Raw genomic sequence first — 17474 nt, forward strand, 5'->3', positions numbered from 1 at the left:
GAAACTACATTGAAAGAATTGTGATTCATATACAAACCATTTAATAATTAACGAAGACAAATTTCAAGAGATTCTGCAAACAATTGCTCCAAAAATACAAAAAGCCAAACCATCATGAGATAATGATCAGTCAAAATGATAAAAAGTAGAACTGGGTTTCACTTTAACTGAAAGTATAAATGTACTGATCATTTAAAATGAAAATGTGTTCGCATGTTCATTATTTGTTCAGTATAACTGAATCAGTTGGACTGCGTCAGTGAAACTGACAAACTGACAAGTAAGAACCCGTCTTTAACCTTTAGTGATTTCGTTCCTAGTTCTTGTCTAATGTCTTCGTTTCTTCTTATGTCTGTTGTTCTAACACCCAGCACTTTCCTCAAGTATTTCATTTCACTTGCTTGCAGTCGCTTTGTTTGCCTTTCGTCAAGTACCCAGTTTTCTGCCCCATAGGTTAATACAGGTTGGTACACTTGTATACGATCATTTTAGTTTTTGTTGTTATTTCTTTTCTGTTCAAGAAGTTTTTCTATAGTGCATGATATATTCTAGTTGCTGAGTTTATTATGGCACCAATCTCGTCTTCTTGTGTCTCTTTATTATTCAAACTTATCCCTAAGTACTTGAAAACTTCTATCTGTTCAATTACATTTCCTTCAATGTTGATGTTTATTTTTGTGTTGTTTTTTGTTACTACCATCACTTTAGTTTTCTCGGTGTTTACTCTTAAGTCATATGATTTTAATTCTTTTGTCCACATTGTCATGTTCTTTTGAAGGTATTTTTCTCTTTTTGCTATAAGCACTACATTATCTGCAAATACGCATGCTTCTACTTTGGCTACTTGCATGTTTCTGTATCCTGCAATATATTTTTTGTTTCTGCCCAGCAAGCTTTTATTACTTCGTTCATAACGCTTATAAACAATAATGGACTCAATACACCACCCTGTCTGACTCCATCGTTATTTTTGAAGTTCTGTTTCTTGTTCTTACTTGGTTATTAGTATTTTCATGCAGACTACATACCACCTTCAATAGTTCTTCATCTACATTCTTGGTACCAAAAAGTAAATATTAATTAATTGTACAGTACTGTGTAGTGCCAACTGTGCTCTGTTTCCTCTTTACTATTATATATTTTCTATCTCTCTTTGCCGACGTTTAAATTGGTAAACTGGTGAAGCGCGAATTACGGTACAATAACCCCGGATATCAACGATATTGCAGTCCAATAACAATAACCCAGCCGATTAGCAGTTTCAACATTTCCAGATTTCATACCTAATCAATTAATTATGTATAAATACATGTAAAATTCATTTTTAGATCAGTTGTAATTTTATTAAATAAAGTGTTGTTAGTTTGTTCGTTGTAACTTTTAAAAGGGCCTTAAAAAGTACCTTCGGGAGTGATAACCCTATATTCGCGCCTTCATACACTCCGTTGGTGCGGACCTTAATACGAGCGATTTCTAAAGTTTGGTGGAGAGAAGTGCAAACAAATATTACAACATCGAAACATAATTTGTCTTTTTACATAAAGATCAATTAACTTTTGCATCAGCTTGAACCATTTTCGAATTAATTTTTTCACTCTGATCGAAGGTAAGCAGAAAACAACTGTCTTAGAGCGAGGCCCCATTATGCATTACGCTACGTTGCGTTGCGACGTCGCAACGGAATAACGCATTGTATGCCACGCCTGCCTTGCGACAACACTGCCATCGAAGAATACCCTTGTCCGTCGATACGTTGAAACATCGCAACTGATCGACGCGACGCAGCGCAAAGCACTGATGGGGTCTCGTCCCAATGCGTTGTTCCGTTGCGACATCGCAACACAACGCAGAACAATACACTAATGGGGCCTCGCTCTTAAAGCGCGTGATACACACGCAATCTTTCGCCTATAACTCGAAAACTATCCATTTTTAAGAAAATTTACAAGATACCTTTCTTGTTCAGAATGACCCACAAAACTCAAAAATATATGTTCCGGAGCAAAAAACCGTGACCTTTTGTATTTGTTTAAAAAAATTGTTTAAACAATTTCTGCCCAAAAATTCCGCCCGGCACCCTTCAGATTTGTTTAAGGGGGACATTTTTGAATAGGAATCCACAAAGAAACCGAATCAGACATTTTTCCAGACGGGAGCGGTCTCACCACATGGACTAAATGTTACGTCTAGCAAATCCAAATACTGAGAGGCTTAAGCGCGTGATACGCACGCTATCTTTAAGTACGCGGGTTTAAAGATCGCGGACTTACTCGGCTCGCCGTCGGTGATACACGGCAGACTTAAAGTACGCGGTTTTCAAGATCGCGGTCGCCGTCGGTGGTTTGTGCTATTTATGAATTTTATCGTATTATATACTTCGTATTGAATCCTATCGTGTATATATTTTTAATACTAATAAAAAAAGACGAAATCGAAAAGTGTGGGTTACAAACAAAATATCATAGATAAGAGGGTAATATTTTCATCAGGAGGATAAAACAGCCTATAAATAATTAGGTTTACTCAAAAACAAATAATCAAAAATAATTTAGTATAGCATAAAATAGTGTTTTACGGTTTTCTCAAAACTTATAAAATGTAACTTGTCTCCTTTCAACAATAAACGATTGAATTATTTCTAGGCAATTTGCTTAATTAGTGAAAATATAAGTGTAACTTTAAACGCAATAACATGATGGCTCGAGGCTCGCGGCTCGTGGAAGTGATACACGTACGGGTTACGAGTAAGATTTCAAACTTGTTGGATCGACGGCGTACTTACTCGGCGGACTTAAAGTACGCGTACTTGCGGTGATACACGCGCGAAAAAGGTCGAGAGCCATAAGTTCGCGTACTTACTCTCGTGTGTATCACCCCTTTAACAGGATCAACTTCATCCTTAGATGTCGAGAAATGTTGCACTATTGATATTAGTATTAATAACAGCTTACAATAAGTTACTACAGTGCTAGTCAAAAGTCCGTGCCCTTCCCCGTAATGTTGATGAATAAATGAAATAAATATAAAATTGTAGTTTCGCATTTAATTAAAAAAAAATCAAAATTCCGCCTATGATTACTTGTCAAAAAGGTTGACGTTGACGTAAAAACTACTAGAGAATTAAAAACGTCAACTTTTTGACAAAAAAACCGTATGCGGACATTTGAATTTTTATTAATTAAATGCGAAACTACAATATTACATTTATTTAATTTATTCACCAAAATCAAAATAAACTTAAACCCCAAAATATTAGTATGACTGAATAGGTATTTTGAATACGTTTCAAACGAGGTCTTACTTGCCATAAGGTCCCATTTAAAATTACCGGTCGCAGTAGTGGCTCTGTAACGTCATCTCTCACTATTATGTCACCTGTCATGACTAGTTAAGAAGCTTACGTCCTTTTATTTCCTCCCTCCAAATTTCAATATTATAGGTATAACCATTCAAAAGATAAGAGGTGTGTTACGGACTTTTGACTAGCACTGTATATAATTTTATGTAGCCCATCGCCGTCGGTCAATAAGTTCCGGGGCTAACAAGTAAAACAAAAGTTGTTTGCAAAAATTATTCTTTATTCATTAAAATAACTTCCTTTAGCGGTGATACAATCATGTGGTGATCATTCCAACGCTTTTCTAATTGTTCAGTGCCACCGTGGATAATGGATTGATCCATGTTTCATCCGTTGTGATCAAACATGTCCAAACAGCGCTGAGATTCACCAATTCGTTGTTGTTTTTGCTCTGGTGTAAAAGAACGCGGCACCCATTTGCACACTAGCTTTCTCATACCTATATGTTTATGTATAATAATCTCCTTCTCACAGGCATCTTTCAGTGCGTCACAGTTTTTTGATTTCTTTCTAACGCATTGAGTTGCAAGTGACAGAAAAAAAAGGTAAGTCCGTGATTAAAATCATTTATAATATTTATTCTAGTTGTTGATAGATGGCGCTATAATCGAACAAAAAATGATTTATATAATAATATATAATAATATTATCTACACGACTATAATCTGTACAATTTATGAGACTATACAAATCAAAGAACATACCTTTTTATAAATGAAATAAACACAATTGATTTGTTTTTATACGAAATTACGATTACGATTCTGACAAATGTCAGATTTAACTAAAATGTCATGCTATGATTCTCTACATTCTTAAATTCATATAATATTACATCATTAATGACACATTGAAAGACTGAGAAGAACTTTGAATTATAGTCGTATAGATATGTAATAGGTAAATAATGGGTAAATATCTAAATAATTTATTTTCCGATTATAGCGCCATCTATCAACAACTGGAATAAATGTTATAAATGTGTATGTATCACGGACGTGCCTTTTTTTCTGTCACTTGTGTCGCACTGAAAAATACCTCTGAGAAGAACCATAGTAAAACTGCTGCCCTTTGACAACTTTAGAGTATCAGCTATCTCTTGCAACGTCACTATACTGTTTTCCAAACTGAATACTACTAATCGTTCTGCCAACTAATCTTTAGTTAACGTATTTTATATATTTAGCCCATAGAAGACAGGCGGCATTACAGGAAATTCAGAGATTAAAAGTTGAAGGGACTATTAGACCTCAAGGACAACATGCCAAAAATGTGCCATTGGAAAAAGGAACATTGACGATATCCGATATTGTTTTGCCTCTAAAACATAAATACGTTAAAGCATTGGCCGCTGGTAAGTACACATGCCACACGTTATTATTTTCTTGATATAGTATTTTCTGTCTATTCATTTGATTCATAAAATTAATTTATAGCGTTTTAACATGATACTATAAATAACGAGATAGTATCTTCCCGTAGCGCAAATACGTCCGAGTTCGCGCATGATCACGTAACTGGAGAACGGAATTTGAATTTGAATTCTTGTTAAAGTTAAATAGGATTTGTATGCATTCTGTGATGAAATTATTCAATTAGCAAAATAACATTACACTTCAATGAATTCGAAAAAAATTTAGTGTCGAGATTCCTGTCAAAATAACTGTCAAAGATAAAATATAAAATACACTTAGCTTACAACCGCGAACAATTCAAACTAATCCGACATTTCGAATGATTACGAACAGTATATATATTATCTTGTTATTTATATATATTATCTTGTTATTTATAGTATCATGGCGTTTTACTAATATAAAATTAATTTTGATCAAGTAATGAGCTTTCTCTGTTGATTTCTACCGATGTCAACAACCCCAAAAATCACACCTCAAATAGTAAATAAACAAGGGGTTCCATTAGGTTAAATTTTCAACATTCACAACAAGTTCTTCTACGCCACGTTGCCATTTCATTTAAATTCATGAAAATAAAAATTCATTTATATGGAGAACAATGTAATTTTTTTCTTGGAAACGGTTAACTTTAGAAAAAAATGTTATAGGACTTTTTTGTTCCAAATTGTGTATTATATCCATACCTTAAAGCCTTAATTAAAGGAACGTACTATTTTCGGGGACACCCTGTATAAATAATAATAAACATTTCAATATTCATTTCAGTACTGTTCAGTACAGCACTCAAAATGAAATGAGTTACTTCGGTAAGGTCCCTAATCGACATTATTTATTTAGTTTTCATTTGTATTTAAATTAGGGTTTTTTTCAGCCGGTGGCAAAGGACATCACATTGTGTGCTTGATAAAATGCGGAGAACAAGTTATTCCTACAAAGTTAACTTCGACAGTAGTACATAGCGTTAAAAACCCAGATACAGATTTGGTCATACCCGGAAGCGTTGTTCTCAGCAATATTTACAGCGATTTTACTATCACTTTCGAGGTTTACTGTCTGCAGGCCCAAGAGGAGTTTCTTCCACATGAAGTCAAATATCACATCAATAGCAAAAAGGTAAGAAATTTTTTTACTTGTTTGTAAATTATGTTTTTCTACTCTCATACTTCAATATAACAATTATCAATACCTGTATCATAATGGGCTTCATTATGGTATAGATTTTCATTACGATATAGATTTTCAACCAATAGAATCGCGTGATGATGATGAACCAATTTCTGTCTCCAAGTTGGCACATGCGCAATGTCAAGTCAAATGCATACGCTTTGATTCGATAGGAGTATTGAAAATTTAACCTCAAATTCATTTTAATGATTGTAATATTCAAAATATAAATGTATCAACAAAACAATTTATTCATATAACTCCTTGATTTGTTTGTGTTACAAAATAAATAAATTTCAATATATTTTTTGTCGTGAATGATCATAGAAGAAATCTTGTATACAACTTGCATTTATTTGCCATTATGATGTTCGTATTCTATAAGACATTTGCCGCTTCGCGGCTCATGTCGTATACCTCATACCCGCATCATAATGGCCATCATTAAATGCTCGTTGCATATGATACTATTATTTATTTAATTTGTTTTATTGAAGTTATACTTCTTTAAGCGCGATTGAGAGTGAATTTTTATTATCCTGGGCGCATGCGCAGACAGACAGTATGTTGTTAGTTGCTAAATCATTCAAGTTATGTATGTATCAGCGCACATAAGGTTTGAAAAGAATATGTTAGTGTTTTTAGTAAATATATTTATTATAATTTTTGTGTCTTTGGATTTGTCTTCCTCGGGAGTAAGATAATAAATATTTAACATTTTTATATTTTTATACTTCACTTGATCTATTTGTCACCGTGGTTTATAATAACGTCCGAGAAGACGTGTACACAAAGCCCTGATGGGTTATTGGTAGAGCATTCGACTTCAGATCGCGGAGGTCCCGGGTTCAAATCAAGGTAGACTAAGAGCCGCTATAGGTGAAATTTCTTAATCATTTTAGGCACGACGGGACCCTATAACTTAAATAGTAGAACCTAAAAGAAAACGTTTGAGCACTGTGCCGTCACTTTTCAGTGGCACATGCGTCTACAGTGGCGCATCAAACTTTCCACTTATGGACGGGATACATAAATTAAAAAATACCCTGCCTCATTACCAGAATTTAATTTTTTTCATTTTTTTAAGTTCTATGTGATTAAGACATAAGATTCATCCTAATTTTAACCCACCACCCCCTTCTCCCTGCCCCCAACATCAAAAACTTTATTTTTCGATTTTATTTTTTTTTTGGTGGGATGCAATCAATTTTAAAATTTCAAAAAATTCACATGCATATTTAAGGCTTATATAAAACACGTCTATTTTTTATAGACCTGTAGGTTGAGTGTACATAACCTCAAAAAATTTTTAAAATTTGTTTTTTGGAAAAGAGTGTATAACTTTTTTTTGGGGATTGCTGCAGATCTAATTTTTTTCTTAGTCTTATGTATTTTATCAAACACTATATTTCTGATTTTTTTCAGATTTTTCTGTAACGCTGGTCACCTTCAAAAATTCAAAAAACTGTTTTTTAAGGGGGTTTTGGGGGGTTTGAACGTGTTTTTCTGATTTCTAAATATTCTATAGGAGTCAGTTACTTCAAGTTACATATATTCTATAAAAACAAAATTGATTTGATATATTATGAAGTCTATAAAATAGAGAAAATCCCCAAAACCCCCCAAAAAACAGTTTTTCGGATTTTTTAAGGTGGGGAGCCTTACGGAAAAATCTGAAAAAAATTAAAAATATAGTGTTTTATAAAACACATAAGATTAAGAAAAAATTAGACCTGCAACTATTCCTCAAAAATTTCTTTTAATTTTTTAAGGTTATGTACACTCTACTTATGGGTCTATAAAAAATAGAAATGTTTTATAAAAGCCGCAGCTATGCGTGTGAATTTTTTGAAATTTTAAAATTGATTGCATGCCACCAAAAAAAATAAAAACGAAAAATGAAGTTTTTGATGGTGGGGGCAGGAGGAAGGGGGTGGTGGGTTAAAATTACGCTGAATCGTATGTGTTAATCACATAAAACTTAAAAAAATAAAAAAAATTTAATTCTGTTAGTAATGGAGGGTAACTTTTAATTTATTTATCCCGTCCATAAGTGGAAAGTTTGATGCGCCACTGTCGACGCATGTGCCACTGAAAAGTGACGGCACAGTGTTCAAACGTTTTCTTTTAGGTTCTACTATTTAATTTATAGGGTCCCATCGTTCCTAAAATGATTAAGAAATTTCACCTATAGCGGCTCTTAGTCTAAGGGCGGATCCAGGGCCGATTTTCGGGAGGGGCCATGAACATTTTTTGGGGAGGTGTACCGGAGGGTCAGGGGGTAATTTTAAAAAATTAGAGTTACAATATTCAGTTTTAAGGCACTTTTCACACACTTTTGAGTGTCATAAAGACATTCAAAACTTATCGTTATTAAAGTAGGTATTATTAAAGTCAGTACCGATTCCTACACATTTCTTCGGATCCAAGTGCAGTTCTTTCAACAAGTAAGCAATAATTATTTACCCAATCCTTCTCCTGTCAGGCCTTGTTCTTCCCCTCTTTCTTGATTTTCACTAATTATTTTTATGTTCTCATAAACATCAATAAACTTGACAAAATCTTCACGAATTTTGTTATTGTGTATGTATCTCAAATTTAGAGAAAGCTGTTCCACGTGCGATACATCGGTCGTTTCGTCAAATATGTATAGTATAGTATATGGCTTAACACCCCATGTGGGGTTTCGCCGCTTTCGCTTTCTAGATCCATTTTACGGGGTGGATCAGTCCCCATGATCATTGTATTTGTTCACTAATATGTCTCCATTTCTTCCGGTCTATTGCCCTCTCTTTCCATTTTGTAATTCCTGCTCCTCTTAGGTCCTCCTCTACTTCAGTTAACCATTTAGATCTGGGTCGACCACGTCTCCTTTTTCCTCCTGGTTGCCACAATATCATAGCTTTTGATACTGATTCTGGTCCTTGTCTCCATATGTGACCTAGCCATTTGGTTCTTTGTACTTTTATTTTCTTTACTATATCTTCACCATTTAATTCTTCTAAAATTTCTTTATTCATTCTCCTTCTATAGTCTTGTTCTTCGATTTTCACTGGACCCAGTATTGTCCTTATTATCTTTCGTTCATTTATTCTTAATTTCTCTTCTTCTTTTTTTGTCATAGTCATGGTTTCTGCTGCATACATCGTTATTGGTCTTATTATTGTTTTATATATGGATAGCGCTTATCAAAAAGGTACCAACAGCCATTTTGCAGTTTTGAGTAAATTAAGATTAAAGACTTAACAGTTTTAAAAATCGGCATTTTATCATTTTTTAAGTTTCTCAGATTTTTTAGGGGAAAGATTGAGTTTAGATATTTGTCTTGTATAAAAATATATAATAAATTAGTTTTTCTCTTTTTTGTAGTATGAAATGGCGCTTGGTTCTTTTTTGATAAAATCTAAATAATGTATGTGAATCTGTTTAAATGCTACTTTTAGGATTTGGATCTTTTTATATAAAACTACTGTTTACTTGGATCGTTTTATTAAATAACAGAACATTAATAAGTTGTTCGTACCATTCAATTATAACCTTTTTTTAATAACATTCATTAAACGTTCATCACATTTTAATGTACATTTACACTGAAAGTCGATATATATGTTTTTGTTCATTCAATATTCCTTTCAGTGTGTAGTGTTTTTTGTTACCGTCTTTTAATTTTTTTCTGGATTTAAAAGACTGTCCGGGATATTTTGCCACTCTCCCTTTCTTTGGCCGACCTGTTAGACGAGTGTGGTGTTGTGGATCGTCTTATTGTTCATCATCTTGTTCTTGGTCTGTAGAGTCAAATAAGACTCATCAGCTTATTTCATCATTTTGTATATTTTAGCACCTCTTAAAGAGGATTATCAGAAGGAGTTTACGAAAACACGTTAATCAAAAGAAAACCAAATGATTGAAATGAAGAATGTCAAAAGGAATCCAAGCGACATGCGACATGATAAAACTTTCGTCGCTTGGATCCGTTTAGAGATAAACAGAGTCCTATAATTCATAACACGCAACTTGGTAACCTTTGCCAAAAGAGGTCTCTGACGTTTAGTTGGTGCTTGGGACTTTTTAGATAAACAAAGTTTAATATTATCAGCCAGTTAATGTAATTAAGTTAGAAATGGCAATTTGGCGCTTGGTACCTTTTAGATAAGCGCTATCCATATATTAATTTTTGTTTGTTTGGTCAATATTTTACTCTTTAGTAGTTTTCTATTTGCTTGGAATACCGGGTTTGTCGCAGTTATTCTTTCTTCGATCTCCGTTTTTCTTTCCCCTTTGTTATTTATCATAACGCCCAGGTATTTAAATTTCTGTACTTCCTCGAATTTTTTATTTCCTATCCTTATCTCTCTGTTTTGTTCTGCTTTTCCGAGTCTCATTAATTTTGTTTTCTTTTCATTAATTCTTAGTCCCATCTTCTTTCCCTCTTCTTCTATCTCCATTAATAATTTTTTCATGATTTTTCGTGTTTTTGTTACTATCGCTATATCATCTGCATACGCGATTAGTTGGTAACCTGATTCGTCAAATATGACAGAGTAATAATTTGCACTTTGAACCTGATCCAGTATTTGTTCAATTATTTCTTCACCACAACATATTTTTAATTGATTTTTGCTGGTACGACTAATGTGTGTTGCTCAGGTTGATGCTGTGGATAGGTGTTGTTTAAGAGTCTTATTTATCTCCTGTCCTGATGTGATTTTAAATCTTAACAATTCCTCTCATTGCTAGGTCCAGCATCTTCGTCCAGAAGCAGAAGGCCATTATCATGATGGCCTCTTAGAGGAATATTTACCGACCTATGAACACTATAGACTCTAATATTGGTCGTAGTCTTTCTTTATTTTCTTGTCTCTATTTAGACCTTTGAGAGTCTATCTTGTTAAAGACTAATTTTTGCGGGTTGCGATAACTTTCTAGAAAATCCAGCTCAACCTGAACGCACTTCTTGTGGTATAATGTTTTTTCATAGGTTTGTGTGGCTCTGTCTTTGCCCATAAGTTAGGCGAAAGATGTTAAAGGTTTCGTGATAAGGCTTTGCGCTGTCATCCCTTTATTGTTTCCATATTTTTCATTAGAAAAATAAAACGCAATACTTGTATAACAATCCCTTTTGACTGTGAGAAAATACCAACCAACTCCTTTGTTCTAAGTGCTGGTGACCCAAGTAACGCTTCATTCCTTTTTTATTCTTTGTGTGTACAGAATATGGAAATTGATACGATTTTAATGGCTGTCAGTGTCAAGGTTGTTCTAACAATTGGCACTTTGTAAAATTATATTATTTATAAAACATCCTATGTCATTCTCGTTACTGCTTTTGTTCAATTCTAGTCCAGAAAACAGGTGTTTATCCCCCGTTTTGCACATATACAGGGTGTCCCAGACTAATTTAGCCAGGCTATATCTCTTAAACGAATAGAGATTTTCGAATGGGATAAAAACTGATCTATTTCATTTGTAACACACTGTAATATGGCGTACAAAAAATCACCCCCTAAATATTCATCCCTTAGTTACAACCCCTAACTTTAATTTTTTTAATAGCACTCTGTACATTTTTTTATAGTTTTGGATGTCTTCTTTAATCGTCTATTCAACACATTTTTTAAAAATAAAATCGGTTCGTAAATAATCAAGAAAATATCAGTTTATTTTTGTTAATTATGTGTCCCAGACTATTTTATCCAGGCTGTATTTCTGAAACGAATAAAGATTTTCGAATGGGACAAAAACTGATCTATTCCATTTGTAATACACTTTAATATGGTGTAGAAAAAAATCATCCCCTACATATTTATCTCTAGTTACAGGGTGCTATTAAAAAAAATTAAAGTTAGGGGTTGTAACTAAGGGATGAATATTTAGGGGATGATTTTTTTCTACGCCATATTAAAGTGTATTACAAATGTGATAGATTAGTTTTTGTCCCATTCGAAAATCTTTATTCGTTTAAGAAATATAGCCTGGATAAATTATCTGGGACACATAATTATCAAAAATAAACTGATATTTTTCTTGATTACTTACTAACCGATTTTATTTTTAAAAAATGTGTTGAATAGACGATCGAAGATCACATCCAAAACTATAAAAAAATGTGCAGGGTGCTATTAAAAAAATTAAAGTTAGGGGTTGTAACTAAGGGATGTATATTTAGGGGATGATTTTTTACACGCCATATTACAGTGTATTATAAATGGAATAGATCAGTTCTTGTCCCATTCGAAAATCTCTATTCGTTTAAGAGATATAGCCTGGCTAATTTAGTCTGGGACACCCTGTATATGTGTATGAAACTAAAAACATTTGAACTGCAAATATTTAAGTTTATACTTTTTTAAATTCTCGGAGGGGGCCATGGCCCCCTCCCTGGATCCGCCCTTGGTTCAAATCCGGATATGGACGATTCTTTTTTTTTTATTTCTGGGTATTTTTTAATAAAAATTTTTTGAAATTCGTAATATCAAAATTAGTTTAATATTTAAATAAAATACAAATAAACTGTTTTAAGTATGTTTATTTCGTTGAAATCATATAATAGAAGTATAACTTCTTACGTGCGTACAAAGTACACACACAATCTTTTTTTATTTAACAATAGAGTTCTGCACTTCCTTTATTTCATTCCAAGAATGGTATGTTTTTTGATGAATGGGTTGCACATGTGCATGTGAATCCATTTCAAATGGGTAGTAAAAATAAAATTAAGACTTACTCACAATTTATTTTGTTGAACCATAGGCCGACCGGTTTCAGACACTCCAATTTACTGTTCTTCTTCAGGTCTCCGGCAAAGCCAACAAAACGATGCCGGTTCAAGGAATATAGTTTAATAAATGACTATTTAACTATATTTTCAGTATTTATGTATACTTTCAGTATTTCCTACTAACACTACATTATCCGCATGCATTAGGCACCAGGGAATGTTACCGTGTAGTTTCTCTGTTATCTGATCCAAACTAATGAGAATACATAAGGACTAAGCACCTAACTCTGATGCAATCCTACTTTCACATGAAATTTATCGCTCTCTCCCACACTGTCTATCACTAATGTTACTCCCTCATACACGTCTCTTACAATCTTCATATACTCACCAGGAACTTCTTTCTTATTGAGCGCTCACTACAGAATCTCTCGAGGAACTTTATCATACGCTTTCTCAATATCAGTATGTTGATCTTACTAATATACTGCTCCTCCATTCGTCTGATATTTATCCCTTCCATAATTATTATATTAACAAACCTGTTATCCAACTTGTTTTTGTCTCTAGTCTCTCCTAAACCTGACCACACTTTCCCACATTCCCCAGGAATATACATGTACGCTTCTTTAGTTTTTGAAGTGCTTGAACAACTTCCTCGTTTGGTATTTTGGTGACCATAGCTGTTAATATCCCCGTTAGCTCAAATGGTTTTCTGTCAAATTCTTCATTTAATAAACTAACAAAATACTTTTCCGTCGCTTTTCGATATCCTTTTCATATTCGGTGCTTCCATCTCCATCTGATTAACATCTGTTTTGCTTTCTTTGCTCAATGTTTTGCTATTTTGTATGCCTTTGCCCCGTCCTCCCTAGTATCAAATTAATCGTATATACAGCATGTTTAGTTTTGATCTATTTAAACCTATAAATGGCAACACTGCACGCCGTCGAGTACCAGACCATTTGCTTCTCGCCGATTTTAACTCCGTCGCTCGGTCCTCCGCCGTCATTCGGCGATTTAACAACGATAGTGGTATAAGCAACGTTGCCGATTTTAGAGCTTCCTTCAATCGCCTATATCTAATCGAAAACTAAACGTATTGTTAAAGATAAAGGCAGTTTTTGTTTATATTCGATTCAGAGTTGGACCACCATCTCCATATAGCTATTTCAGCATCCTCATGCCTCCTCAGTGAAGCTATGCTAAACGTATTGTATTTGTATACCTTCTGCTTTATTTATTGTTGTTTTCTTTTTGTTATAGTCAAACAATAAATTGGTAACTCCGAAAAAATCAAAGCAAGAGTCTAGAATGGTAATGCCGATCAAAGAATCACCAGCGGGACCTCAAGCTGTAAGAACATCTTCGTTTGCAATGATGGGATATGTTGTATTTTCAGTCCAAGCTGTCAATAAACGGATTTGGAGTTTAAATAACGTAAGTAGGAACTTATCATTTCTTAAAAATAATAGTTTTCTTGACCTTGCAGTCGTGACGCACGGTCTCTCAGACCGTGCCATCAAATGAATTAAGTTAATTCTTTTACGGGCATATGCGTGAGCTGCCCATCTCAGTAGCTTCCTAATTTGAGTCTACCTTACGGGTGTTAAGAGTACGGAATTGGAAAAACAAGGCCAAAGATAGAAAAGAATGGAAGGTGATTTTAGAACAGGTTAAGACATCGATGTGACATCGCAGTCGCCGAAGGGCATCTAAACACTGAGACCTTAATAATAATATCAGTAATTACTTGAACAAACCTTGGGTCACCATCAACGGCTATTCCATTCATCGTCGGATGGCCTCTCTTAGGTGTACCCTTTTATTTCTATTTGTTGTTTTTTGCATCTATTCATGACCAATCATTCGTTTGATGAAGCGACAACATTGGGTATCATATGAAAATCCAAAACAACGAATTTAACTATCCCAAATATTTTTATAACTTTGTAATAAATAACCATTTTTAATTTCGTTGTAACACGAAACTACAGCCGCATTATCATTCCAGTTTAATCAGAGAGTGCAGCAAGCACCTCTACCGGTTTCGAAACTTATTAGTTTCTCATCAGGAGGCACATATGCTGCTCTCTCTGACCCAACTAGGACAAACCTCGGCGTGCAGTCACGGATTGCAACGAACGAAATGGCAGGGATGCCCTAGCGGCAACTGCTAGCAAAAGACTAAGTTTTCAATCTAATAGCACATAAAACAACATCAAAACATGTTACTCTACATCCTACCAGATTGAAAACAATGGGAACCTTCTCTGGTAACACCTCCGAGGCTTCTACAATTTGCAAGCCATAACGGATGCTGAGACTAAGGAAGATGAGGGAATTTTACAATTTATAATTCACGTCCCATCTGCTCAGCGCTGTAAAGTTCCAACGAGAATGGTTCCCTTCGTACTCCAATCAGAGTAAACATGTAAATCAAAAATGAATAACCATTTTTAATTTCGTTGCAACACGAAACTACAGCCGCATCATCATTCCAGTTTAATCAGAGAGTGCAGCAAGCACCTCTACCGGTTTCGAAACTTATAAGTCTCTCATCACGAGGCACATATGCTGCTCTCTCTGACCCAACTAGGACAAACCCCGGCGTGCAGTCACGGCGAGCCCTAGCGGCAACTGCTAGCAAAAGACTAAGTTTTCAATCTAATAGCACATAAAACAACATCAAAAAATGTTACTCTACATCACATTCTTTTTCTCATGATCATCTTTCAGTGCGTCACAGTTTTTCGATTTCTTTCTAACGCATTAAATTGTATGTGACAGAAAAAAAGGCACGTCCGTGATTACAGACATTTACACATTTATTCTAGTTATTCTAGTTGTTAATAGATGGCGCCATAATAAAAAAATATTTTTTTTTAATTAGAGAATAATATTACAAATATAATCTGTATAATTTATAAGACTATACAAATCAAAGAAAATACCGTTTTATAAATGCAAGAAACACATTTGATTTGTTTTTATTCCAAATTGAAAATAAAATGTGACAACTGTCAGATTTAACTAAAATGTCATGTTAGAATAAATGTCATAAATGTGTATTATCACGGACTTACCCTTTTTCCTATCATTTGTTACGCACTGAAAAATGCTCATGAAAAGGACAATACCAGACAATTGGATTAATCCAATCCAATTGTCGCTTAAGTATTAATTGAACTGAACGAAGATATGCGCAGAAAATTATAAGCATTTGAGATGTGGCTATATCGGAAAATACTTGAAATCCCGTGTACTGACGGGGTCACAAATGAGGAGATCCTCAGAAGACTGAAGAAGAACCGAGAGGTACTGACCACCATCTTGAAAGTTACAATACTTCAGACACATTATGCGAAATGAATACAGATATGTCCTCCTACAAGTCTGCAAGGAAAAATATTTGGAAAGCTAGGTCCTAAAGAACCTGAGAACCTGGTTCAACACAACATGTATGCAGCTTTTCCGCGCTGTTGCAGATAAGATAAAGATTGCCATGACGATCGCCAACATTCGTTACGGATAGGCACATCAAGAAGAAGAAAGCAACAATTGTGTTTTTAATAGCAGTAATATTGTCCAATTAAAAAATACTGTGGAATAGCTTTAAGCTGGTGAAATATGATATTCTTCAAATATAGATATTAGGTCAAACGTTTAAGAAGCGGCCCTTTGAAAGCATCTGTGTTTTACGGTCAGACCTCCCGCATATCTATTCACAAGTTTCGTGCAAAATCTTAGTTTTAGTTCGGTAGCTAGCAGTGTGTTAGTACTGGAGTGTACGCGTGTTAAGTGATACGAGTGTTTTGTTGCTGTAATTATTTTGAATATTGGTTTAGTATTTCGTTTGGAGAGTGTCAAGTGTTAATTATTGTAATTTAATTAATGTGAATAGTGATGTAAATAATGTAAATATCGCGTACGATAACGCTGATATTGTAGAAATTGCCAGTGCTAGTGTGAACGTAATTACTAAAAAAAAAAGAGCTCGTAAAGAAGATTCGAATGCATTTAAATGCAGAAACAGAGCAAGTATGTTTGAATGTATACAAAAATCTACGTACGAAATTCGGCTTCGATGAAACACTATTGGCACAAGCCACCTCTGATTTAACAGAAATTCCACTTTCTAATGTATATAAAATAGTTAAAAATGAACCCTATCATCGCAAGAAACGATGTGACTACAAATTTTCAAGACCTTTAAATCCTTCACTCGTAAAACTATTCAAAACCACAATATACGACTGCTACAAAAGCAATGAAATACCTACAATAGAAATAATAAGAAAGAAATTGGAAACAACCGGTCGAAATATGAACTGCTGTGAGAAAACTCTTCAAAATTGGATAAAAAAAATGGGCTTTAAGTTAAAAAAAAAAAATAAACGTCAAGCAATTATGGAAAGCCAAAGAATAGTCAACAGACGTAATATGTACCTAGAAGAAATTACTAAATATAGGCAAGAAAATAGGAGAATTTATTATTTAGATGAAACTTGGTATGATACCCACGATACAGTAAAGAAAGGATGGACAGATGGTTCAAGCATGTGCATACCAGAAATGCCTGCAAATAAAGGCTCGCGGCTAATTATTGTACATTGCGGAGGAAGTGAGGGATGGGTTCCGAATGCTTTAAAATTATGTGGGAAGAAAATGGAAGATTGTAACGTTGACTACCACAAGAATATGGAAGCTGACATTTTTGAAGATTGGTTTGGAAACTCGCTGATCCCAAACTTGGAGAAAAACAGCGTAATAGTGCTTGACAACGGTCCCTATCATTCCCGACAGCTCACTAAAA

At 34.3% G+C, this 17474-nt stretch overlaps 1 protein-coding gene across 2 annotated transcripts in view; it reads left to right on the plus strand.

Moving 5' to 3' along the window:
- The window catches only part of LOC126881873 (anillin-like), a 136175-nt gene that overhangs the window by 99400 nt on the left and 19301 nt on the right, over window positions 1–17474 (plus strand). For both annotated transcript variants that reach the window (XM_050646521.1, XM_050646522.1), the window contains exons 15-17: window positions 4545–4712; window positions 5648–5889; window positions 13925–14098. In XM_050646521.1, coding sequence (XP_050502478.1) covers window positions 4545–4712; window positions 5648–5889; window positions 13925–14098 — 584 coding nt within the window. The remainder of the gene's footprint in view (window positions 1–4544; window positions 4713–5647; window positions 5890–13924; window positions 14099–17474) is intronic.

The sequence above is a fragment of the Diabrotica virgifera genome, chromosome 3 (genome assembly GCF_917563875.1).
Source record: "Diabrotica virgifera virgifera chromosome 3, PGI_DIABVI_V3a".
NCBI lineage: Eukaryota > Metazoa > Arthropoda > Insecta > Coleoptera > Chrysomelidae > Diabrotica > Diabrotica virgifera.